Below are 27,084 nucleotides of genomic sequence, written 5' to 3'. Positions count from 1 at the left end.
GTCTCTTTAAGAGGACTCTGCTCTATTTACGGCGGGCGGCCATCTTTGTGTTTTCATCCTGATTGACTCGCTGCATTTGACAAATCTGGACAGTATTTTTGTTTGGTTATTTAAGGCTGGGATGAAAATGATGCAACGTCTTTTCAACGCAAAGCAAAACATCATGATGTAACTTCAGGATGATGAAATAAAAAATCACAAACTATTCTCATATTGAAATTTAATCCTGCATCATTTCTGGAGCCGAACTGATCCGAGTGTTTTAGATACTTTTATTATGATCCGGTTCATTTTCTACTGGATTCATGTTTACACTTGTTAACCTTTCGTTTGTCCTCCATGTTTTACTGCAGAGATCCTGAAGCTGGAAGATCAGGAAACTCTCACCTTAAAGACGCAGCGTCAGCCAATCAGGATGCAGGATGACGCTCTGCTTCCTGTTCTCAGCCATGTTGGAGGGCTGCAGCGCTCTGCGTCTGGCTGTGAAGATGAATCCTAAAACTTTCCTTCAAAACGTTCTGGTCTAGTCAAATCCTCGTCATCACTCTGAGGACGAAGAGGCAGCTAGCGGCTTTCTAATGTAGCATTGTGTAAATAAACAGCAGAGGGTTCATTTCTATCAGAGCTTCATATCATTAACTTCAGAATCAGATTTCAGCTGTTTTCCTTTTTCTTTCTGGCTAAAAGCTGCTAATGTCACTGCAGCTTCCTGCTCACCTGCCAGGTAGGAACTCAGGTTTACATCAAACTGAATGTTCTCCAGTTTCCTGTCCTAAAACCAGTAGCATTTCACTGCTTGTTCCCAGTGATCAGGCTAACTAGCATTAGCAATACAAGCGTCTCACTATTTTAGACCTTCAGGAACCGAAGGAGCCGTATTCTAACGGAAGCTACCTGATTTATTGTGATATAAACGATAATCAATTACTACTGTTAAAACTTATTTCTGAGCATCCTGGAATAATAAAACCTTAAATTCTGCTGACCAGAATAATAAAGAGACAAACAGCTAAAATTCTGAGAGAAAATTAGCTTTAGCATGCTAATGTTAGCGTTGACTAACTACTCTTTTCTGTGTTTTTATTTTCTGTTTATATTTGATTGCAGATCATTTTTTTGCACAATTTGAACTTATTTCAGGATTTCACCATGAAGACATGAATCCACTTTATTTTGTGTTAAATATAAAATAAAAAGTTAGCATTGATGTTAGCATGCTAACAATAGCACATCTTATTTATTTTGATCAAATGTTTAAACTGATGAATCAATAAAATTGATTCATGCCAGCTGATAATAACAAACCTCTCACTGGTTCAGACATCCAGGAACAAAATTAGCAATATTTCTACCAGATGCTATCATTACTGTTAGCGTTGCAGATAAATCATTTATTACTGCAATGTTGAAAACTTTAAAATTTCTTATATGATTTCTGAACAATAATCTCCTAAATTCTGCAAAACAAACAGATAAAAATACAAACTGCTGAAATTTTAGGGGAATTATTCTGTTAATGCATCTTCAAAAAGTCTCAACATTAGCATTAGCATGCTAATGTTGAGGCTAATTTTCATTTTCTGTGCATATCATATTTCTGGTTACATTATTTATTGAAGTTTAATTTTTTTGTACTGTTTGAACTTATTTCATGGTTTGATCATCGATCAACTTTATTTAACATGAAAGAAAATTAGCTTTCAGATTAGCTTGCTAACATTAGCATTAGCACACACTTATTTATGTTGATAAAAACTTTAGACACATGTTCAAACAAACAATAAAATTTATAAATTATTTATCTTGCATAAATTAAATTAAATTCACCTTAGCTGGAAAAATTTGCTTTAATATTTTGTGAAAGTTTACAGAAGATTTATATTTGCATAAAAACCTGCAGAATCGTCCGGCCAACAATAACATCCAAATTAAACTTTTACTAAATAAGAACTTTTATTATCAGAATGAGTTTTGAAATCATAAATGAATCATTTCCTCACATGAAGCTGAGTGTGATCAGGAACCACAGGAAGTGGTTCTGCTACTTCCTGTCCTCCTTTGTTTCTTCTTCTTGGGTTTTTAGCTCAAGGTTACGACAACCTTCAGCTGTCTGGGATGAAAAATATTCTGATGAAAATCTGGAGGATAAAAGTTCAGATGTTTTCAAACACAGAGGCTAAACAGCAGAAATGGATCTGAGGGGATTATTGGTTATTGACTATTGATTATTGAAGTGGTGTTCTGCTGAGGCTGATGAGTTGTCAGTATCCGACTGTTCAGATTCCTGCCATCTTAAAATAACTTCAAACTGTTCATGTAAATATTGTTTAATGAACCATCTTCACTTTTTATCCTTCATGTTTTAAAATCACTGCAGGTTTCAATATTACCAATAAAAAGTAATGAAATATCAGATTAACATCAATGATGCAATATCTGATCATAAACTGTTCAAATCCCTAACAGAAAAATGTAATCATGTTATTTGGTCAAAACGTTTATTTTATTTAACAACATTTCTGGTTTAATTTCTTAATTCATGGTTGTGAATATAAAACAAAGAAAATCATCATCAGTAAAAAGGTGTGAATATTATGTTTACAAAATTAAACTAACAGAAATATGACTTAAACAAAACCCTGCAAATGTTTAATATTCATGCTACAGACATTTAGCAGCATCTGGTCTGAAACCTCCAGGAGGAACCGGCCAATCAGAGCCTGATCCCGACCCGGTTCTCCGGTTCACCGCCGGGTCCTGAAACCTGGAATCGAGTTTTTACATAAACCGTTTTCAGTTGTTTCAAGATGACCGACTGATGAACTGGTTCAGAGACGGGTAAGATACTGCCTCCTCACACCCGCTCTGCAGAACTCTGAACTGTCCCTTTAAGGCAGGACTTCATGACTCATTTCCTGTTTCTGTGACGATGTGAATCTAATTTATGGAGGAAATGTAAATGCTGAACTCCTGGACGATGTGAATATTTAGCTGTTTAAACTTTTTCTCTCCTGCATGCTTCACTTTGATGATTCATCCAGACCCAAACCATCCAGCAGAGGAACCGTTTCCACGCTGCGCAACGATGATGTCATCACTACGCCACAGTGATGACATCGTCACTTCACAGTGATGACATCAGCAGGACAGTTGGTTAGGAGTCTTTTAGCTCAGGGAATTGAACCACTAACCTTCTGATAGATGCTGTGGATTCGCTCAGACATGGAAACAGATCCAGGATCTTCCGACTCTCTGGAACAAAGAATCGATTTTATCGAATCGTTTTTAATGTTTGGGTGTTTCTTCTTCTTGGTTCCTGTTTTCTGGTTGCTGCTGAGCCACATATCAGAGCCATTTAAAGTCACGGCGCTCCGTCACGTTGCACGCTCTCACCCGCTCCAGTAGCTCACTCGCTGCATGTTTTAATGTTTCAGCTGATTCTTCCAGTTATCTGCAGCAGGAAAAGTCCCGATCCGGTTCCCCTCTTTATGTCTTCAGTTCCAGACTCGAAGAAAAACTCTGGATGATTTTTGTAAAAATCATTTCTTTTCAAGTCCAACATCAAAAATGATTCAGATGTGAAAAACCCAAAGAATGAATCAGTTTTATGGTGAAAAATATCATATGACTCGGCAAAACACCGGCTTTAAATCGGCTACAGCTGCCAGTAAATAATTCATCTTTATTTTGATTATTTTCTTAAACTCCTCAAACGAAGTAATTTGGAGGTAAACAGAAAAAACTTTTGCTAAAAAGGTTAAAAAGAATAAATTTAAAAGTGTTTTGTTCAGAGGCCACATCAAAGGTGATCTTCTGCTAATGCGCTAATAGCAAAGCTAATTATTATTTTTGCCCTTTAGTGCTTTTGTTAGCTTCGAAAACATTTAGAGCACTTAGCTTCTCCTAAATGAACTTTTCCAGATAATTTCTGAACGATAATTTAGATAGATAGATAAATCTTTACTCGACTGGTTGGTAAATTTCAGTTGAATAAAGTTGAATGTTGGAACAAAGTTAACAAGCAAAACTCAACGACTATAAAACTGTAACCAGGAATGAAATGTTTGTTTCAAAGAATCATTTCCTGAAGCGCAAACTGTACAGGAAGGCCACAAAATCAGCCCAGTAGAAGGCGCTATGCTACAACACGCATTTTACTGTTGGCATTGTTGAAATTAGCATGTTAGCATGAGCTTCCACTGAATAATGTGTTGATGTAGCTATTTAGCGTCAGTGGAACCAATGTTTTAAAATTATTGCTCTACAGTTAGCATAGCTAGCTCTTTAGCTAGCGGTGCCCACCACTGCATCTCAGCGTTATTTATAATCACGTTTCATTTGGAATTGGAATTAAAGCATTTTTTAATTGTGCTTTTATGGTACCAGTTAATATTTATCTACTTTACGTAAAAAAACAAAGTAAATATGAATCATCTTGTTGGAATAAAGTCCAGTAGGTCTGATCTATAATCAGATTTTGCTAGCTAGCCGTCCGGCAGCGCCACTGGATTGAAACCGTTAATAAATCTGAGGAACGATTTGTTAAATTAATGATTTAGATCAAATCTTCAGGCAAAGCAAAGCTGACTTTTGTTCATGAAACGTAAAGAGACCAGAATCGGATCGGGACTTTTCAAACTAAAATAAGTTCTGTGTAGAACCGTAGCACAGGCGTCGGGTCGGATCAGGCGCTGGTTCTGATCCGGGCGGATGCAGCATGATGAAAACAGCGCCCGTATTTTTCTAACATTTACTCAGACGTCTGTCAGTCAGCACCGAAGAGTGTTTGAACATTTATTGCACATATTGTCTCACTGTTGCAGTGTTTGTTTTTTCTGAATCCAATAATTGCAGTGATGTTTTCGTGTAACGGTCACCGTAGCAACCTCAGACTGGTAATCTTTGTTTTATGTCCAAAAAACAGAAATAAACTATTTCAGTACTTCTGCCTGACTGGTCGAATTGTTTGGACTGTAAAACAGAACCGGTTGAAATCAGTGGGATTCACAGATCTATGTTTCCAGAAGCTGCTCGCAGTTTCCTCCCATTTCAATGAAAAATAAAAGATTAGATAAAATTTGTTTCCTTCATCAGAACTTGGACTGAATTTAAAGCTGACACGTTGACTTTACCTAAATATAATTAAACTGATTATTTACTGTTTATCTGATGTGTTGACTCAAGAATCCCTGAAGTTTGGAGTTTTTTTTTTTTACAACAAAAACAATGAAAATGAGAAAAATGAGTCAGAATCCAGAGAAAATCCTTCAGAGAAGAAGGAAGGAAGTTAAGTTGATGCAGGTTTGTGATATTTGGGCCAAAACGCTTTAAAACCAAACAGAAAGCAAAGAGTTTGGCTCAGAATCTGATTTAATCTGAGTTTCTGTTCCTGCTGTTTGAAAACTTGAGCTTCTTCTGGATTATTAATGTTCAACATTACAACATGGAGGAATCTGGACCCGTCCCAGTTCTGAGGCGGAACCAGAACCTGGATCAGGAGAGCAAAGCATTCAGAGGAAAGCTCAGATTCGGTGGGAATCTGCAGCAGATCGGGTCAGTCTGAACATCCATCCATCCATCCATTTTCTGTTCACCCTTGTCCCTAATGGGGTCGGGAGGGTTGCTGGTGCCCATCTCCAGCTACGTTCCGGGCGAGAGGCGGGGTTCACCCTGGACAGGTCGCCAGTCTGTCGCAGGGCAACACAGAGACATACAGGACAAACAACCATTCACACACACACTCACACCTAGGGAGAATTTAGATAGACCAATTGACCTGACAGTCATGTTTTTGGACTGTGGGAGGAAGCCGGAGTACCCGGAGAGAACCCACGCATGCACAGGGAGAACATGCAAACTCCATGCAGAAAGACCCTGGCCGGGAATCGAACCCAGGACCTTCTTGCTGCAAGGCAACAGTGCTACCAACTGCGCCACTGTGCAGCCCCAGTCTGAACATCTGGTTCTAAAAATAAAACGTTCCTCTTAGAAACATTCAGTCTGTCAGTCGGAGCTTCAGACGCCGTTTCTCCAACATTTCAGATCTAATTCAGTCATTAATCTGATTAAAACATAAACTCTGATTTAACCTTCGACCTTTTTGGGTTTTAATTATCCAGGTTTCGATGATTAGTGCCGTAAATCGAACCAGACCTGCTGCTGGGTTTGGACCGGAGCTCTCTGGTTCCGACGTCCAGATCAACAAACGGCTCCTGGATGTTTCAGTCAAACTATTAGCATGAGAAGCTAACTGGAGGAAAAACAACCTGGTTGGATTCACTTCCGGTTCCAGCATGGTTTGCTTCTTCAGGAGTCTGAAGTGTTTGGGTCGGGGCGGTTCACTCACCTCAGCATGCTGGATGCTGACTCCATTACGCGATCAGCATCAAAACAGCCTTTAATGCTAACTCGGATGCAGCTAGCGTTACTCAGTGAATTCCCAGTCTGTCATGTGGCATTGAGTGTGACATGGATGGATGGATGGATGGATGGATGGATGGATGGATGGATGGACTTTAAAATCAAGTAAAATTTATTATATTTTTGTTTCTTTTCCTTTTCGGGTCTGATTTTAAACAAACAGCTAAATAAATATGTAAATGCATTAAGATCTTATTAAAGAGCAACAGCCTGGCGGTTGATTGGATCACGTGGGACATGAGGCAGGCGTGCACGCGCGTTTTCGCGCACCAGCCGCGGGACTCGGAGCGGCGGGAGGAGGAAGAGGAGGAAGAGGAGCGCAGCGTGTCTCCGAGTCTCCGGCTGGCAGGATGCGGCTCCGGACCGTCTCGGTTCTGCTGATGTCCCTCCTCGGCTCAGGTACGGAACCGCAGCTTTCACAGCAACATTCCCGGAATTCCCAAAGTAACTTCCCAACGCGGCGGGATTTGGATTCTGAGACAAATCAGAGCTGCAGGTGGAGGAACCGGTCTGAACGGTGATGGATGTTTCCTGTTGGGATCCGGTCCGGTTCTGACCCGGTCTGGTTCTGACCCGGTCCGGTTCTACTCGAACCTTTATTTCTGGTTCTGATTGTTTGTGGCTCTGCGCGCAACAACCAGGTGAGTTTAATGAGAAAATCTGCTGCAAATGAAGGAGAAAAATCTGCAGATTCTTTTAATTTCCACTCAGAGAAAAATACTGAACGATTTAAAACTGATAACAAGAACAACTGAAACTTCTTATTTCAAATCTCGGCAATGATTTTGATTTCCAGCACATGAAAAAAATAATAAAAGTGACGCAGCTGATTAGGGTTATGGACAGAGCAGCTTCTGTCCATTCATTATTCATTATTAGCTTCTGTTCATTATTAATCGTTTCTGGCGTTGAGGAAACCAAAGGAACCGGAAACCCAGAGGAACCGGAAACCCAGAGGAACCAGAAACCCAGAAGAACTCCTGGGTTATTTTTCCTCACATCTCAGACTGAACATCCTGATCTTGTCTCCTCTCAGTTCTCCACGGACACTAAACGGTTAAAATCAGATTTTATTTTCAGCCAGTTGTGCAGTTAATGAAATGGAACAAAGATGGTGACATGAACATGAATCTCTTCACCTCCGACTAGATTTCAGAAACATTTCAGACATTTTTAATGTAACTTTAATCAGTGTTGATGTTCTGAACCGTTTTAAATGCAGTTCAGCTGCTTTCTCTTCATTTGGTTCTGAACAGGCAGAGGAACAGCCTGGAGAAAAATTCTGTGTTCAGAACCAACAGAACCTCCAGAACCTTCCCAGACCCGTCTGACCAAACTGATAACCAGACAAGAAAATTTGCTTGGCATATTCCTTTTGCCAATATTTATTTTTTACTGAAACATGTAGCATACTTTGCTTCGATTAAATAATTTTTTCCAGATAAATTTGTTAATTTACTTGGTTGTTTTGTAAACTTTTAGTTGACTAAAGTTTGACTTCGGTGTTGAAGTTTTGGTTGTCCACCGTTAAAAGCTCTTTAATTATTTTGCCGTTTCATGTTACTGAAGATTGTTTTCCGTTTCCTCTCGTCTTGTTTATACAAGAAACTTTATTGAGCAAGTGGCAAAACACAAGAAACCAACAAATGAGGCTTTAATTAAATACAAGAACAAATTCCCTCATGAATTATTTAGAGTTGTGCTTGTGACCCCCGGTGGGAGTCAGGTTAGAGTTAGAGCATTAGCATTAGCATTGACTAAACACACTGTTACTATAGCTCTTTAGCATTAGCTTCTGCTAAACAGCATGCTGGCACTTTAGCATTAGCAGAGCTAATGTTTATGGTCTTTAGGGTTAGCATAACTAGCCCTTTAGTTAGCATGGTCACCGCTGGCAGCCATGTTATTGATCAGAGATTCTCTGCCGTCCTGCTGGGTTTTAGCTTTTAGCTACAGAAAGTTTTGGAGTTCTGTTTCCGTTGCTCCATTCCTGCTTCCTCGTGGCAGTTGGGTCCTGGTTTCCTGCCTGATAAGGGACTGCAGTGTGTGTGTTTGTGTGTGTGCTGCAGGCCTGGCCCTCCAGATCCAGTGCTACCAGTGTGAGATGACGGATGACTGCGCCGCGCCCGAGTTCATCGTCAACTGCACCGTCAACGTTCAGGACATGTGCCAGAAGGAGGTGCTGATGAACGACGACGGTGAGTTAGAGCGAAGGGTGGTGGCTGGCTTTAGCTTACAGCTAACTGCTTAGTTTGGTACCGAGATATTTAGTTAGCAAGCTAACTAATTAGTTTACTACATTTTTAGCTTGCAAACATGAATAGTTTGTTTGTCAATAGTTAGTTGCTAACTATTTAGATAAATGGAGGTAAATACTTAGCTTGGTTACTAAATATTTAGTGAGTATGCTACATATGTATCATGCTAACTAAATGTTTAGTCTGTAGCTAAGCAGTTTGGCTCTAGGGAGATTTATTTATTAGGATTAGTGGAAAAAGTCTCCTTGGGTCCTGAAGGTTGCAGCTGTCTGCGTTAATTTCTGTTCATAAGTTTCTGCTAAAATGTTTTTTTGTACATTTTTGTGTCTGAATCCGTAGTTGAGGCCAGTAGAGCCTCTTTGTGTTGCAGTTGGTGTTTAATGTCACGTCTTCCTGTTCTGGTTCTTATGAATCTAAAGGGCTCCTGCAGAAATCCTCCAGTCTGTCTGCGAGCGCCGCAGCTTTAAGAAAACATTTCATGATCACCTCCACCTGCCATCCAACATGGCCGCCACTCTGCAGGGAGACTCTGCTGGCTGGAAAACACCAGCAGACACGTTCATAACTCCTTCATAACAAATCGTCGCTCAGTGAGCTGAGAGGCAGAAACGGTCAGGCTGATTCTCACCAACACATCCATAGAAATGGTTTCCCGGAGCGGATCCTGGAACGGATCCTGGAGCGGATCCTTAGCCCGACCAGCTTCGGTTGTCCTGATCACAGATTAGTTCCTCTCTCAACAAAATGTTATGAAATTCATGATTTCCTTTCCTGATGCGGTTAAATCATCTCTGCAGCGTCTCATAAACTAAAACGTTTGAATCCAGATCAGAATGAAAGCAACACATCCTGAAAATATACTTCAGGTATTAAATTTCTCTTTAAACAAATTCCTCTTGACTTTTAGATGGGAGAAAACCAGCAAATGTGCCTCCGGACAGATGAGATATAATATTTTTGGGGGCGTCTGTCCCCCCTCTAATGCCGCCCTGGGGAAGCCCCCATATCAGAAACTTCCTGGGATTAACTTCCTGGTTAATCCCAGACTGTGAGATAATTATTCTCTAGATTAGGATTGTGTGTAGCTGTTTTATCTCCTGTTTTTCAATAAAATAATTTGTGCCGGAGCTTAAAATCGATGTATGGAAGGCCAAAAGGGACAAAATTGTAAAATATATTCCAAATTAGTTAAAAATTCATTAAATGTTTGAATAATTTAATGTATCATTAATTTGTTCTGAATGTCATAAAATCATAAGAATCTAACTTATTATAGCTGATAAATTCAATGTGTATTAATGATTTAATTGTTCCTCTTCTTGTAACGTTATTAGCTTATTTAGCTAATAAGCTAATTAGCTAAATACTGATGTTAAGACTTGAGCTAAATATTTAGTTTAAAGCTGAGTATTTAGTTTTAAACTAAAAATTGGTTTGAAAACAATTTGTTGAGCTTATTTAGCTTACTAACTATCCAATTTAGAAACCTAAATATAGCAAGATAAATATTTAGTTTGAAAGCTAAATATTTATCTCACTTATATGTTTAGTTTGGACCTGTGACATTTATAAATGTATGAATAAAACGGTGAAAATGACTGAAAATCATTTTTCTCCTCTTGCAGGTTAAATAAGCCAAATCGTTGCTGTTAGTTTTTTACTGTCTCCACACGGCGCCCCCTAGCGGCCCAGCCTGTAATTGTCTCCGTCTCCTCCAGGGATCCTGTACAGGAAGTCGTGCGCCTCCTCCTCCGCCTGCCTCATCTCCTCCTCCGGCTACCAGCAGTTCTGCACCGGGAAACTCCACTCTGTCTGCATCAGCTGCTGCAGCACGCCGCTCTGCAACGGGCCCCGCCAGAAGAGGCGGCCCCCGCCGTCGTCCGGCACGGCCCCCGCCGGGCCCCTGCTCCTCATGTTGGTCCTCCTCCTGCTGGACTCCATCCTCTGCTGACAGAGACTCACTGGGTCTGGAGGATCTGATCCTGATTTCATCCTGATTTCACTGATTGTCTGAAAACCAGAACAGGAAACAGGAAGTTACTTTAACATCAGAGCAGATCCGCCATTTCTACTGTCAGGACAGAGTTAGCATGCTAACAGCTCGCTAGTAAACCGGGTAGAAATAAACAGCATAGATCAGTTATCACATCACAGCGAAACAACAGATTTTACACCAATTAAAGGAGCATTTCATATTTTATTAAATGTTTGTTTCTCTGAACATTTTCCTGGTTTCATCTCAGCGTCAGAAACTTCATCACTTCACCAGAACCGACGAGCCGAGCTGAACGGGCCGCAGGTTCCCAGAGGCCCCTCCTTACAAAATGTCTGAGTTTTTCTGCACAGTTGAGCTTTTTGTCTTTTTACTCCTTTTTATTTTTGTTTTTCTGAGTCATTTTCTGTTGATGTGACCAGAAAACCCCAAAATAATATTCAACTAAGAAAAGCAATAATTCAACTGAGTTTTCTCAAGTAAAAGTTAAAAGTACAGTAAAACAGAAAAAATAATATTTTCCCAAAATGTTATTCAAGTTATTATAACTGAGTAAATGTTAGTTGCAGCTCTGAACATGTTTGTGGACGAGTTTGTGAATTTCATTAGTTTTATCTTTGTTTAGTTCATTTATTAATCTGTACCTAATATTAGTTTATAAAATAGACTGTTTTCTTGGTTGTGGATTCATTTTAATGCTGATTCCTAATGAATTGTAACAACCAGGACAGAAAGCTGTGAAAGTGGACAAATTGATCCATATTTATCTTCTGCAGTTGAATTAAGCTGATATTAGGAGGATCTTTCTGCAGCAGCTGGTTCTCCAGTCGGGGCTCCAGCTCTAATCAAGCAGCTGGAGCTTCGGCCGCCATGTTGGCGGCTCTGGGCGGCAGGGTGAGCCACGCAGCGTGCGGTTGCCAAGCAGAAACACTGAGCTCATCACTGAGGCTTCTGCGATCAATGATTCTGACGCAAAGCAAACAGCCAGAGGAGAAGAAAACAGTTTTGTTTCTTCCAGCTGCACTTTGACAAATCCAGGTGAGACACGGAGCTGAAGTTGGTTTCTGATTGCAGCTTCCACCTAATTTTTACTACATTCTGCATCTTTAATCGACTCTAGAATAAAAACTACAACATCTAGGCTCTTCAAACCTGGACTGGATTATTCTGCTCTAATAACAGAATATTTTAATCCATGTTGGGGATTTGTGAGACCTTTACATAATTTGTGAAACTTCACTAAAGTTCAGATTACTATTCACACTTGTTCCATGCAGTTTTTTTCAAATTCAATTCTGATTCAAAACCACTTTATTAATCCCAAAGGGAAATTAAATGTTGGTGTAACTCATTAATTCTTCAAAGAGCTTCTGTAGATGGTGACGGCTGTTGGAAGGAAAGATCTTCTGCAGCGATCTGTTAAGTTTCACAAATCAGATAAAAGTTTCACGAATCCCAAACATGTTTTTAAATATTCTGCTACTAGTTGAGAATAATCCAGTCCAGGTTTGAAGAGTCTAGTTGTTTTTAAACTAGAGTCAATTAAAAATCTGGAAGGTAGTGAAAAATTAGGTGGAATCGCCCTTTAGCCATTTCCTGAATTGCAAACCAACTTCAGCTTCCTGTGAGATACAGACTGAACCATGCTAACACATAGCAACATGCTAACATGTAGAAAACCGTAAAATAAACTAATATATTAGAGCAGCTCAAAATAAGTCCTGCCCTTAATTTGAAAATATTAATTTAAGTGTTGAGAAATATTTGTTTTTAGCAATTTTTATTCCTCTATCAATCTGTTTAAAACATCACTAGCAGCACTTGTGCTAATGAGCTAATAGCAGAGCTAATTTTTAGCCTAGCCCTTTAGCTAGCTATGAAAACATTTAACCCTGGACAAATTCTAGAGCGCTAATTTTCTTGGCTGTTCAGGAAAAATCTCTGTTGAAGTTTTTTTTAATGATAAAAATTCTTCAAGTTTTTAAATGTTTATATTCATGCTCTTATTTTGAAGTGGATAAAGAGAGTGTAGGAGCTATTTCTCCATTTTTAGTTTAATCTTAGAATTTAGATTATTTAGTTTATTTTTATTTTTTGCTTATTTTCTAGTTGATTTATAATTAAAATTTTGTTTAATTTGTTATTTAAAATAACTTCTTTGGTTATTAATTGACTTAATTAGTAAATTAATTAGAGTTTGGGACGTGGCTGTTTCACAGAATGAACACGGTGGTTTTAGCAGCTGGTTGTGAGCCTGGCTGCTCAGAATCAGTCGCCAGCCTGTAACTTTTATCTGAACAGTGGAAAAAACAAAGAACTGCATTTTGACTTTTTGGATTTTTTTAGACTGCGTAAGCCAGAATCTACGCTGCATCAAGTGGCTATTTGAGTCGAATTCACTTTTGCTTTGATCACCTTAAATTCTTGAGTGTTTTCATTTTGAATTTGAGTTTTTGGACAAATAGTCACTACAGAGAGTTTAAACAGCAGTTCTGTTTCCTGTCTTCCCGTCCTCTCTTTGGCCCGGTCCAGGGCTCAGCGCCCTATGAAGTGTCAATCAGTCAAAGTCACATCAGGGGTCAGGGGTCAGGGTTGGGACAGAACGGCCTGGGTCGTAACTCCACATCCAAAATGGCGGACTGGTCCCTGTTTACCATCCTGCTGCTCATTTTAAATGAACAGTAAAGATATTTCTGCTTTCATTGTTGGTGAAATATGTTTTATGTTGAATTCAACATAATCTCTCATGTTCAATACTTTACTTTTGAAAACAGATTTTATTCTGTATTTTAGCGACAGATCGCTCTGTGAACTTATTTCATATTTCCAAGATGGCAAAAAATACACATTAAAATGTTCTAATATTCAATTTAACAGGTTGCTACTTGATTAATAGACATTAAACCATCTGTTTTATGCAGCTGAAAGTTAGTTTGGTATAAAGTGGAGATAACAAAGATCAAGTGAAGGACAAACATACGGCATATATAGAAAATAAAAAAATAAAAAAACTAGTGGAACTAAAATGTCCTTTTTAAAAGAAACTATAAATGTTGTGACTTTATGAAACAATAAATTCATCAGTTTTCTGCTCCTCTTGTCTAAGAAAACATTTGTTAAAAATCATGATGATAATAAAACCAAGCAGCTTTCTATTCCACTCCCACAAAAAAGATAATTTCATAATTATGTGTAAAAGTTTCCCTATAATGACTTTCTGCAAAAGAAATTCAAAATAAATATCAATTTCTGCTTTTTGTGATGAGATTTTAAGACAAACATTTTTTCAGTTGCAACTTCAATAAAGTTTTTAGAAATATTTTCAAAAGTGGATATTGTACAATAAATCTATTCTATATTTAAGTTTTAAAATAATAAAATTTGGTCTTCTAACAGGATGAAGAGTTAAATTATGGCATATTTAATCTCAGCTAAGTTTTATTCTCAAATACTGCTTTCTAAAAATCACCTCCATTTTAAAGTGAGATAATTTTAAGAGTGCTTAAATAAAATCACAAAAGCCCAATCTTCACACCAACATGTTAATATCTTAAGATCTGAAATTTGTTTTGCATTTGTGACATTTTGTTTTACTTTCCTCAGTTTATTATTCTTTTTATTTCTTCTTTTTTCTGCTCAGTTTATCAAATCGAACCTTTTTATTACTAATGTTGTCATGATATTTTCTTTTAATTTTCTATAAAGATGGAAAAAACAACAAAACATTTCCATAAATCCACCATTTAACTCAAAACGTCACATGCAGCAATGGATTGTGGGTAATATACTTCACCGAAGTCCGTAGAACTCAAGTCCACCTCGCTGCAGCAAACAGAATGGGGCGGGGACGGACAACTGTCAGTCTCATACCTTATATGGAAATGAAGGGGGCGCTAGTGACACTATTTCCTGTACCGACCGTGTTATAATAATTATACTAATAATAACGTATTTTATTTGACTACGCCTTTTAAAACACCCAAGAACACTTTCAACATTAAAAATACAAATTAAATAGTAAAAAAATGACTATAAAACGTGATATGTCACGTGGTATGTCTGTCACGTGGTAAGTCACTTTTTTATTTTCAAATCTTTATTAAATCTTTATTTAAAATTATATTAGTAACAAACAATCTAGAATAAGCAACAATAAGGAAACATTATGGAGATGTATTTATCTATTTTTACACCCAATCTATCTCAAACAAAAGTAATAAAACATGAATCAAATCAATATTTTGGAGACAAATGTACATTAAGAGCACATTTATCCATCCATTAAACATTGGCTATAAAACCCACAGCAGTAGTGGAACTAAGTGAAAAACTGTGGGAAAGAGATGCGATGTCTGGTGTTCAACAAAACAAAAGGTAAACGTATTTTACCAAATAAAGAAATTCATGAACGCAGATTCAGTATTAGTTTCTTAAATATCTTACACAACATAAAATTCTTGAAGGTTTCAATAGTTTCAAAAGTTCATATTTGCTGATTCAGTTCTGTATCAATGAATATTTATTTATCCTTTTTCTTTGTTTTCCTTCAGCTTGGTTAATCCTACTCATAATAAACACATTACACTTTTCCATCCGTCCATCCATCCATCCATCTTCTTCCGCTTATCCAAGGTCGGGTCGCGGGGGTAGCAGCTTCAGAAGGGAGGCCCAGACTTCCCTCTCCCCGGCCACTTCTTCCAGCTCCTCCGGGGGAATCCCGAGGCGTTCCCAGGCCAGCCGAGAGACATAGTCTCTCCAGCGTGTCCTGGGTCTTCCCCGGGGCCTCCTCCCGGTGGGACGTGCCCGGAACACCTCACCAGGGAAGCGTCCAGGAGGCATCCTGACCAGATGCCCGAGCCACCTCAACTGGCTCCTCTCGATGTGAAGGAGCAGCGGCTCTACTCTGAGTCCCTCCCGGATGACTGAGCTTCTCACCCTATCTCTAAGGGAGAGCCCAGCCACCCTACGGAGTGTTAAGGAAATATGGATATTGTTGAGTGTTTAATATGGCTAATCTCATGCCATGTGCGTTTAAGAGATAAACATTCCTATTTGGACAAATGTTAAGCAGAGATAAACATTCTCCTGGCAAGGCTGTAACTTAGAGCAGCCACAAAACACTATTCTCTTGAAAGGCGTTAAATTAGCAGGCCATAAAGAATATCTTCCCCTGCCTAGAGGTCGAAGGTTGGGGGTTTCCCAGGGGCTCTGAGCTGCATTTGGAGTTGATCACAGATTTCGAATCTTGGAAACATCTATGTTTAATTTCGGATACACCTTTTAAATATTGTTCGTGATAAGGCAAAGATTCAAATCTTGGGAGATGCTGAGTCCAAAGGAGTAAAATAGGTTTTGTGAAATTAACTTATAATTTTAACAACTAAAATGACTCTTGAGTTTTGTCATTAAAACTTAGGGGAAGGTTGACGTTTTTCCAAGGTGGCTCTCGGTTGGTTAACAGGAGGAACGCCTTCTTTGCATATATTAAAGTGAGGAAACACCTACTCAGTATAAAGTTACATGTAACGCTAATATAGACAGAGTTTTTTCCATTTTTCTCCACGTGGGCGCCTTTGTCTGTCTCTGTGTTTCGTGTTTGTCTTTGTCTGTTGTTATTTTGTGATAAAATGCATATCTCTGTATCTCTGCAGCTTTGTTAACTGATTCATGCGTTGCTTTGTATGAATTAAACTCTGTGATCTGTGACGTCAACACGCCTTGTTTAGTTTCGTTTTACAGCTGGCCGCTGCTTGCCGAGAGGATCCGGCTGTTTAAGGAAGATACGAGCCAAACGTTTTGTTCAAAGTTTTAATAAATAATTCTTCCTTTACAGGAGAAAACCCATTTCGGCCGCTTGTATCTGCGATCTCGTTCTTTCGGTCATGACCCAAAGCTCATGACCATAGATGAGGGTGGGAACGTAGATCGACCGGTAAATCCAAAATATTATTCTCCGTAAAACTTCTTTTATTTTCTGCCTACAGCAGCAGCAGCAGCAATATATTTGCTACATAGATTAAAGATTCATGGTCTCATTATTTGACATGGTTGTTCTGTTTAAAACCTTTTGGTTTGCTTGAGCAGAAATGGTGTAGTGTCTGGACATGTTAAAATGTTCAACTTTTACCACCCAAAATCCTCATTACTTTCATATAATTCACTTTTTTAATTTTATTTTACTTGTTGCATGGACTCAACTTAAATAGATTAACTTATAAAGCTTTTTTTTTATATATCCAAATGTTCCTGCCACTTGCTTAAGATGAGTACAAACAACAAGTCGATGATAATTAAGTGATGTTCACTTGAACTTTTTGTTTAAGTCTAATGTTTTATTTTACAGTGAGGAAGGCCGGAGTCTAGCTTTAGCAGATGGCTGAAGGCGTCTGATCCGCTTCAAACTCAGTACCTGTTTACTCCAAGGCAAAACTTTGGTAAGGTTAAATTTAGTGGCTAAAGAAAGTCAGACGGTTTATTCTCCAATGTGAGAAATCCCTTGAGGTCGTCAGGTTTCTTGTTTGATCAGATCTTGTTAGTCAGTATGATTACTAATTAACGGTTGATGCTTTTGTGTCTAGATGCAATGTAATCATTCAATTCACAATTGAAGTTTTATTATGGGGATGCAGCAGATAAAATATTTCATAGTATATTTCACTGATTCCTTTCATACAGTCTAAAGTCCCTGAAAAAAAAAAGACTTTCAGAGAAATATAATTTTGATTGCTTTGAGTTTAATGATATTTTACTTAATCTGACTGATATGATCTTCTTTAGCACATACTGATGTTTCGCATTGATCATTTATAAGCTTATCAATTACAAGAGGTTTACTGTCTGTTAGTGAACATTAGTGAACAGCATCATTAGGACCAAGGAACAAAAGCTGCAGATCATTTTAAAGGTAACAAAACAATTCACCATGTTGTGAGCAACTCTTGGAGCATGGTTGTGTAGTGAGTATGTTTAATTTTTATTTTTAGGTAAAGTGTACCAATAGCAAACTTAGTCAATGTTATTGTAAGTTATTATAAGCTAGTTGTCAGAAGATGTAAGTAAGTCTCGGTGAGAGGGAGTATTTAAGAAAAAACACAAATTCACTGATTGAATTTTTGGCTGATAGCCGGCATATATTTAAATTTGTGCAACAAACACCAAAAGAAAAAAAAACTATATAAAAACTGAATGGCCATTCAGTTTGATAAATATTTACACATTGAATAAATCAATAGAAATCCAAGGGAACCTCACTGAGGCCTGTTTAGTCCCTGTCAGATATTGTTCAGAAATAAATTTACAGATGAGGAACTTTTACTAACATGTTTCACACTAGCAAGTGTTACAGAAAAAAATCTATGAGTTTAAATGTATTTAAACCAAGATTTACTATTTTGGAGAAAACATGAAGCAGTGGGAAGATCAGCGTTGATTCAACAGCAAGAAAAAAAACCTGAACAAAATCATTCACAGTGATGCCGGGCCAAATTCTGGAAAAGTCTGGACAAATTCTTTAACTGCGGAAAGATAAAAGTTAAATTTGAGTAGGCCTGTTTACTGTCTGTCACATATTCTTAAGAAGTACGTTGTACAAATGAGGAACATTTACTGAAATGTATCACACTAGCAAGTGTTACAGAAAACAAAATCTATTAGAATTTAAAATTGAAGTGATGAAGGAAATCACAAACTCATAGTCAACATCGGCTAATTGTGCTACCATAAATAATGCAGTAAAATAGTTAAACTGTAGGTTTTCTTTAGGGACTTTTGTTTCTATATGTCTTTATATACACACACACACACACACACACACACACACACACACACGAATGGCTTGGTGAGCAGCACTGTCATGGGGCCTCCTCCAAAAAGTCACGAGAATGAATCCTGTGCTGGTCTTTACATCATATCAATCAACCCCCGATAGAGACCCAATTGAGATGATCAAAAATATAGAGAGCCACACGTGATGACCTCCGGTCATGAGAGTCTTCCTGATGGCTGGGGGGGGGGCTGTCCCGCTTCAGGCAGTATATCAGAAAGACCTTAAAAAACCAATATACTATATTGTATGTTACTAATGATTTTCTAACACCGAACCCCTTGTCTCTGCTTCTATTGGCTAATTCAAACTCATAGAGGTCAGAAGGAGTTCACCTTAAACACTGTATGGCATTGAGACATCCTGAGGGACATCTCTGTACAGTATTCTGCCTGGACACACGCACAAACACGAACGGCTTGGTGAGCAAAACCGGAGTTAATTACAACATTCTATTTAAATATATTATATCGTATATTATTCTAGATTATTCAACACTTATTGCTTTTTTATACTTTAATTGTATTACTCATAAAACTCAGAGCCTGTCTCTGTTTCTATTGGTTGAATTGAAATTAGCGGGAATATAGTGTAACATGTGTTAAGCACGCTGAGGTCATGAGACATGGGGAGGGGGGGTCATGTGACGGATGGGGGGAGGGGCATCATGTGACCGGAAATTAATATCAATTAATTAGGGCCATTAATCACTCATCCATCAAACTCCGATTAAATTTTGACAGAAGGTGGCCCATGTAGTCTCTCTAAGAACATTTAAAGGCATCTGAAAAAAACAAAAAACCAAACAAAATAAAAAATCACATTGCACATTATGATCAGTAGAACAGTAGTTAATAATAGCCATTTCACCAAATACTTTGTTACTCTTACTTGTGTAGTTTATTGCAGTTACTTACTAAAACTATATTGAAGTTGTGCTACTCATCATTAGAGTATCACATCTGGGTACTACACCCAAATATAATGGCAGCTATTAGTTTATAAAATATATTAGACTTTAACATTGGTGTACAAAACATATTTAAAAAAGATTAACCTTTAAAAATAAAAGAGAAACACTAGAAAACTGGTAAGTATGTAAAAAATATTTTATATTTTTCAAGTGTAGTTTTACATACCGATATGTTGAACCATAGCAGTTTGTGCTAAATGGTTCTGTAGCTTGTATTAGCAAAGGGAACAGCAATATTTATGTTCATGTTGCAAATAGATACGTGGATCTGTATAATGAAAATAAAAAATAAAGTTTGAGCATAAAATACATTTCTCAATTAAACATGTTATTTACTTTTCTATTTTTATCTAATGGTGCCCAGCGGGATAATAATTAGCTATGCTACATGCTAAAATTAGCCTTCCCCTGTATGAATTACGAATTTCACTAGTTTACAGCTGTTAATTGTATTTTCAACCTAATCTAGAAAAGCGTATTGATTTACTATGTGAAAAAATTTTAAGAAGGTAAAAATACCTTTTGTTGACTTTGTGAGTTTTGCATCGTTGATCGTGAGCCGAACACCAGTGGAAGAACCTCAAACTTCTTTCTTTCTTCTTCCTTTCCTCTTAACTCTGCGTCTTTAAGGTATTTATACTAGTGATTATGAAAATAGCGCCCCCTTCATTTCCGGAATGCAATAGTCCCATTTCCAAATAAGGTATGGGACTGACGGAAAGGTCCGTCCCCGCCCCTTTCTGTTTGCTGCAGCGAGGTCATTCTCGTTGAAATGCGTAAGGCGGAAATGGGACCCAAAATGGACGAAGGGCGGATGTGGGAATGTGGGAGACACTGTGACCTTTAACCTCCAACATGAAGGAGGAACGAGGGAGGGAGAAGACTGGGACCGGACCGGACCGGGACGGGACCGGACTGGACTGGACCGACTGGGACTGGACTAGGATTGGACCGGACCGGACTGGACCTTTCTATCCCCAGTAACTTTATTTAAAACAAGAACAACACAGGAACTAATTTAATCACAGACAGTAGAGAATATAAAACATAAATAGAATACCTAAGATAATTATAGAACATAAAAGTTATAATATCAAACAAAGGAAACTTTCACCAACAAAGTGAAACGTAACCAGGCACTTTCAGGACGTTCTCTGTTAGCATCACGAAGGATTTGCTCAAAGTCTTCGTCTGATTCGTCAATTCCTGATCGTCAACAAACTTCACTTTAGACATGAATTTATTGCTTGTTGACGTCCTGGCCTTTGTTTTGGTAGTAGCAGCAGCTAGCTCTGAGGGTGTCTCATTTCCATTTAAAGACACAGTACCAAAACAAATTGGGTCCAGGTCAGAGGTCAAAGATGAGCCTGAAGAGCCAAATATCAGAAAACCAGCTCAGCTTTAAATAGGCCACTATTGGAGGATTCACAAAATCTGAGTTTTTCCATCCAACAGCTGCTGCTGGAAAACAAGAAGTTTGAATTTTCCAGTTTTCAGCCGAAACGGGTCGGTTCTGTTTCATCCGTCTACTGAAGTTATTATATCTGATTCAGAATTTTGCATTAAATCCAATTTTAAAGTTCCTGAAAGCGTTGCTTAAAGCAGCAGCGTGTTGTTGCGTCAGGCCAACATGGCCGCCGTTATCATCCGTGTTGGGAGCGCGGTGGCGGATAGTGATGACTCTCTCCGGTCTGTGTGGCTCATTGATCCCCGCCGGCTGCTGTGCCGGCTTCGGCTCAGGCTAGCTCACTGCTCTGAGCTAACTGTGTTTATAAAGAATGAATTCATGAACTGAACCTCCTATAACAGCCAAATGAACCCAAATTATTCAGTTCCAGTTAAACTTTAACAATGGCTCCCAATAATCTTTGGTATTAACTTTAGTTTGATTTAAAATATTTATTAAAAATCAAAGTCATCTGTAAGCAAGTAGATATTTATTTATCCTTAAGATAAAATAAGTTTAAAGTGTCTGTGAGATCTGGACAGGAAACAGAAGAGGGGAAGGAAATCGACGTGACGCCCCGCAGAGTAAATAATCCAGCAGCCATTGGATCGATGAAGAGAAAACACGATGAAGATGAACCTCATCATCATCATCACAGCGAGTCTCAGAGCCGAATCGGTTCTGTTTGTTTCAGCCGGGAAGAAAATTAAAACTGGATGAAAAGCAAAACGAGTTCAGGATGTGGGATTACCGCCAGACTCAGGAAAATCAGCTGATTAAACACAGGAAGTCTGATTTAATGACTTCCTGTCTGAGTGAAACCGTTTATCAGGATTTTCCATCTGAGCCGTTAAACCAGCATAAATCTCCTGTAAATCCCAAAGAAAATTATTCATGCTGGAAATAATCCCATCGGTTTAGTGGAGATTTTCTGGATGACAGATCCGGGTGTTGATGGAGGAAACGCCAAACCGTCTTCTTCTTCTGTGGTTTTCCTCCTTCCTGGCGTTCCTTAACTCTCAAACCTGATGGATAAAACTAAAATTAAACTTAAAAAGATTATTTAACTTCAACTGGGTCAAAGTTCTCCAAACAAATCAGATTTTATTATTAAATGAAAAACATTCAGTTTGTTTTTCAAATTTGATTTTTTCTTAGAAAATATTTGTTCCTGTAAACTTGAGCTGCAGATTCTAGAAAGCATAATTTTTTATTAAAACAAGAAAACAAAGAGCTGCATGTGGAAAAGTAAGTACACCCAGTGACCCAGCAGCAGTCTATCTGCAGGGCCAAACATGCCTTTGACTAGGCCGTTCCTGAAGCCTGACCCTTCCAGCCGTTCTGCTGCAGATTTGGACCCGGCTGGACGCCCCCAGCATCAGGCCTCCACCACCGTGTTGGAGGTTTTTCTACTGAATTTGTCCAAACGTTCAGAAGTTTTGTAAATTATCATTTCTTTTTGCTCTAGCAGTTTTCAGAAACTCGCCGAAACATGAAACTGTCTCATCGCCGTGACGACGACGCTTCACGGGTCCCGAAGCGGCTTCAGGTTTCAGATTTCTGTCTCGGTTCCGGTTTCCGGTCCGGTCTGCTCGCTCAGGCTGACGGCCAGCTGGCAGCCGGACGGCGCCGAGTCGCTCTGGAAGGTGGTGAAGGTGGGCGGCGCCCTCTGCTGGCCGCTGCCACCGCCGCTCCTCCGGCCGAAACGCAGCGACTTCTGGAGCAGCGGGCGCGCGGAGGCGGCGCAGGGCGGCGGCGTGGCGCGGCGGTTAGCGTGCTGGACGGTCAGGCGGCAGCGCAGCACCTGCAGGAACACCTGGCGGAAGTGACGAGACGACAGGTTGTAGAGGAACGGGTTGAGCACGGAGCTGAGGTAGAAGCAGCCGTCGGCCACCAGGTGGAGCCACGCGTAGAACCAGAAATACGACAGAGACCAGGAAGACTTCGGGACGGCCGCCGTCATCAGGCGCCGCAGCTGGTTGGGAAACCAGCAGAGCATCAGGGAGCCGACGATCAGACCTGCAGGGGGAGGCAACACGTCAACATGGCAACAAGACAACATGGCAACAAGACAACATGGCAACATGACAACATGACGACACGTCAACACGGCAACACGTCAACACGGCAACAAGACAACACAGCAACATGACAACAAGACAACATGGCAACACGGCAACACATCAACATGGCAACATGGCAACATGGCAACACGACAACATGGCAACAAGACAACAACACAACATGGCAACACATCAACATGGCAACATGGCAACATGACAACATGGCAACAAGACAACATGGCAACACATCAACACGCCAACATGGCAACATGACAACATGGCAACAAGACAACAACACAACATGGCAACATGGCAACACGACAACATGGCAACACGACAACATGGCAACAAGACAACAACACAACATGGCAACACATCAACATGGCAACATGACAACATGGCAACAAGACAACATGGCAACATGACAACACGACAACATGGCAACAAGACAACATGGCAACACATCAACACGCCAACATGGCAACATGACAACATGGCAACAAAATAGACAAAAGCAAATAAAAACAAATTGAACCACCAATAAACCCAGAAATATAAAATAAACCAAAAACAAATTTGAACAAAATTAAAGGTAATAATTTTGTTCAAATAAAGAATAAATAGCTCCAACAAACAAAAATATTAATAATATTCTTAGAATATTCTTATATTATGGCACCAAAATCAAGTAATCAGATTAGTTACCATGACAATACACAGCGCTACAAAGATGTATGTTGTGATGTCATCAGGTGAACCGTCCAATCACTGATCAGATAAATCATCACTTTCTCCAGTTAAACAAATCAAAACTATTTTTCCTAGAAATTTCAAACTCAGAAATTTTATTATTTTCTCTTGAAAATTTTGGAGATTAATTTTAAAATTTCTGAGTTTTTTTTTCTTACAAATGTTTGACTTTTTAAACTCAGAATTTTTTTTTAATTTCTGAGATTAATCTCAAATTTTCAGACTTTTTGTAGCAAATTTTTTAAGATTGATCTTTAAAGTTTTGGCTGAAATTTGATCAGGATTCATTTCTTCATTTAGTGGGATAATAAAAAAACGACTCATATTTCCTCCATGAGAAACACATAATATCAGCCTTCATCAATATTTATGTGAGCATCAATATTCTAGTGTTGGTTATTGGAGTTGTTCTGGCGACCAGCAGCATCAGCAGCCAGGCGGTTTGATGAGCGACCCGGCGCCTCAGAGAATCCGCCAACAGAACTTCCTCTGCAACAGGAAGCAGAAGCTGGCGCTAGCCGCTGGATTAGCATCGCTGGAGGCTTCCAATAAACAGAGGAAACAGTAATAAAGTGTGAATCAGAGTCTGATGGATGCAGATTTTTGTTTGCAGTAAACAGAACGGATCTGATGCTGCGGCGCCGGATCAGCGCTTCTGGAAGGAGATGAGAAAATGCAAAGCAGCTGGTTTTCTACAAAATATGCAAAGAAGCGCTGAGAGGAAGAATAAGACTCTTTCTGTTCTTAACTAATGTTGAGAAACAGAAAATTATCTCCACCATTATTTGAGGAGCTAATTTTTAACTTCATGCTTTTGAATTCCTCCAGAAAAATGAATTTAGGGGAAGATAAGTGTGTTAAATGTTTTTAAAGTTAGTGAAAACACTAACATTAGCTCCACAATTATTAGAGGAGATAAGCTTCACAATTCATCCAGAAAAACTCATTTAGGAGGAGCTACATGCGCTAAATGTTAGCCAGAACACTTAAATTAGCTGCAGCATTATTTAAGGTGCTAATTTTTAGCTTAACGCTTTTGAACTGGTCCAGAAAAGTTAAAGTGGGAGAAGATTCATGAACTAAATGTTTTCAAAGCTAGCAGAAACACAAAAATGAGCTCTGCTATAACTGGAGAAGCTAAGTTTTAGCTTAGCATTGTAGAATTTATCCAGAAACATTTGTCTAGGGCAGTGCTTCTCAATGATAGTCCTCAGGCCCCCCTGCTCTGCATGCCTCTATTCCAGAACAGCTGATTCAAATGATTGCATGACCATCAAGTGCTGCAGAAACCTGTTAATCACCCAAAGATTCAATCCAGGTGTGTAGCAGAAGGGAAACACCTAAAACATGCAGGACAGGGGGGCCTGAGGACCGGAATTGAGAAACGCTGCTCTAGGGGAAGCTAAACATGCTAAGCATTTCCAAAGATAGAAAGAATCCTGAAGCGTTAAGCTAAAGATTAGCTTTTTTATTTATGAATTAGCAGAAGTTAGCCCACCACTGTTAGCATCATTCCCTTCATGACATTCTTTGCTCTTTGCAAGTGTTTATATATGAATGTAATTTATGTGACGGCAAATCTGAGGGGATTCATGTAATTGAAGGAATACTGATTATTATTTGTAGTTCCAGAATATTTCAGATTTCTAGATGCTGCCAGTTCAGTGATTCAGTTTCATCTGGTCGGTATTTACTCCATGTTTTCATTGTTGCTGTGAGCTCAGTGAAACCAGACGGCTGTACGACGCTTCGTTTCCTGTTTTCCTTTCAGCATCGGCTCACATCTCGTCTCGGCGCTGATCTGGCCGCCGCCCATCCGACCGACACAAAGCTCCGCTCACAGGAGTCCCTCCGCTCGTCCACTTCGCTGCTCACAGCCTCTTTATCCTGCAGATTCTCTTATTAATATTTGATCTGACTTGGCAAACCCTTGGAAGTCTCTGAACACCTGACTGCCTCTGAAAAATATTCCGTCTTTGTCGGATCTTTTATCTTTCTGTTTAATCCTCAGAAGGATTCGTGGCTTAGTTTAAAACTTTGTCATGTTGCTGTTGGACTCATTCTGATGTAAACCCAGAACTACTGGAGTGGTTTGGGCGAAACTCGATTAACAACTGATTAGCGACGAGACCAATGATTGGATTTCTGATCAGAAACATCCAATCATCAACACTATCAGACGGAAGAAGACGCGGCAACTCAAAGACAACGAATGATCCTCCTACTCTGTTTCGACGTCTGATAGAGTTTCATGAGGGTTACTTTCTGGATTATCTAGAAAATGTTGAGCACAGACGTTACAGTGTCCTGCTGTTGGAACTACATGAGCGCAGCCTCAGTTCCCCAAAATAGGCCCCATCAGTGCAGGAGCATCACGTTGTCCTCCAAACACGACGAAACTGCAAGACGTGCATCAACCCATGGAAACAAACACTGGACTCTTAGGATTCAATCCTGTCCAGTACATCTGCCTAGTCAAAATCCGGTTCAGTCGGTGAGGTGTGCATGCTAATCGACCTCTGACCTCTGGTCCTCCAAACCTCAGTCTGGGTTCAGTTGAAGTGAACTCTGGTTCGGTGTGAATGTGAACGCCAAGCGGACCGGAGACTGCTCCAAAAGAAGGAAGTGGACTACAAACGCAGGGCATTCTGGGTAAATACAACCAAAGCTAACCTGCTAGCCTAGCGCTAGCAGCAGAAATGGCTCCTGGTCTTTAGAAAAAGACTAAAGAGAAATCCTCCAACACTAAAAACGCCTCCATCTTGTTTCCATCTAGTGAAACAGGAAGTTGCTCTCAGTGTCTTCAGAGGTTCTTGGTGCAGCGCCCCCACAGGCCAGGAGGGGAACAGGTTGGTTTGACTCCGAGCCAGAGCAGATGATGGAGTTCTGGTTCCAGTAGAACCGGGTCGACCGGACCATCAGGAGTCTTTCTGTACTCAACGCCTGGTACCAGCTGGACTTTGGGTTCCTGTTCCCATGTGTAGGACTTTATTCCCATCAGACACAGCTGAGGTTGGAGTCTGATAATGGATTTCTCCAGATGTAACCATCCAATGAGATGAAGGAATGAGGCCAGCAGGTCTGGTTTCAGACATTAGGTCACATTTTGAGGACAGGATTTGGTTTGGTGGCTTTGATGGAGCCGTCAGAGACCCTGACACCCATATGACACTAATGTAACATTTCTCTCTTTAGTCACTTCTCCTTACGGCAGAAAGTGAACTTCCCACTTCTGAAGTCAAACGGTTAGGAAACCATAAACCTTAAAGATTCAACTAACACTGTTGATGATCTGAAATCAGTAACTTACCCAGAAAAATGATGGTTTGCTTCCGAGCCGCCTTGGTGGTTTCGCTCT

General features: G+C 39.5%; 3 protein-coding genes across 7 annotated transcripts in view; 2 read left to right on the top strand and 1 right to left on the bottom strand.

Annotated features, from left to right (window-relative positions):
* Positions 1 to 4,950, top strand: part of LOC114148302 (uncharacterized) — a 38,429-nt gene extending 33,479 nt beyond the window's left edge. For all 5 annotated transcript variants that reach the window (XM_028023485.1, XM_028023481.1, XM_028023482.1 and 2 more), the window contains one exon: positions 354 to 4,950. In XM_028023485.1, coding sequence (XP_027879286.1) covers positions 354 to 355 — 2 coding nt within the window. In that variant the 3' untranslated portion in view covers positions 356 to 4,950. The remainder of the gene's footprint in view (positions 1 to 353) is intronic.
* A 1,724-nt stretch (positions 4,951 to 6,674) lies between these two features.
* On the top strand, positions 6,675 to 11,930 carry LOC114147632 (ly6/PLAUR domain-containing protein 1). The gene is made up of 3 exons (XM_028022139.1): positions 6,675 to 6,819; positions 8,490 to 8,618; positions 10,397 to 11,930. The coding sequence occupies exons 1-3, from the start codon at positions 6,771 to 6,773 to the stop codon at positions 10,627 to 10,629; spliced, it is 411 nt and encodes a 136-aa protein (XP_027877940.1). The 5' UTR covers positions 6,675 to 6,770; the 3' UTR covers positions 10,630 to 11,930.
* A 9,465-nt stretch (positions 11,931 to 21,395) lies between these two features.
* gpr39 (G protein-coupled receptor 39) overlaps positions 21,396 to 27,084 on the bottom strand; it is a 6,799-nt gene continuing 1,110 nt past the window's right edge. The window contains exons 1-2 of the mRNA XM_028021945.1: positions 27,037 to 27,084; positions 21,396 to 22,932 (exon numbers count right to left, since the gene is read on the bottom strand). The exon at positions 27,037 to 27,084 is cut by the window's right edge and continues 1,110 nt beyond it. Of these exons, the coding sequence (XP_027877746.1) occupies positions 22,466 to 22,932; positions 27,037 to 27,084 (515 nt within the window). The 3' untranslated portion in view covers positions 21,396 to 22,465. The remainder of the gene's footprint in view (positions 22,933 to 27,036) is intronic.

Source organism: Xiphophorus couchianus, chromosome 7 (genome assembly GCF_001444195.1).
Source record: "Xiphophorus couchianus chromosome 7, X_couchianus-1.0, whole genome shotgun sequence".
NCBI lineage: Eukaryota > Metazoa > Chordata > Actinopteri > Cyprinodontiformes > Poeciliidae > Xiphophorus > Xiphophorus couchianus.
The sequence above is the reverse complement of the archived record's forward strand: the minus strand, read 5'-3'. Positions and strand labels throughout refer to the sequence as shown.

Coding starts and splice junctions, on each gene's coding strand:
- LOC114147632 (XM_028022139.1), top strand. CDS start 6,771: ATGCGGCTCCGGACCGTCTCGGTTCTGCTGATGTCCCTCCTCGGCTCA. Junction 6,820..8,489: donor GATGTCCCTCCTCGGCTCAG/GTACGGAACCGC, acceptor TGTGTGCTGCAG/GCCTGGCCCTCCAGATCCAG. Junction 8,619..10,396: donor GGTGCTGATGAACGACGACG/GTGAGTTAGAGC, acceptor CGTCTCCTCCAG/GGATCCTGTACAGGAAGTCG.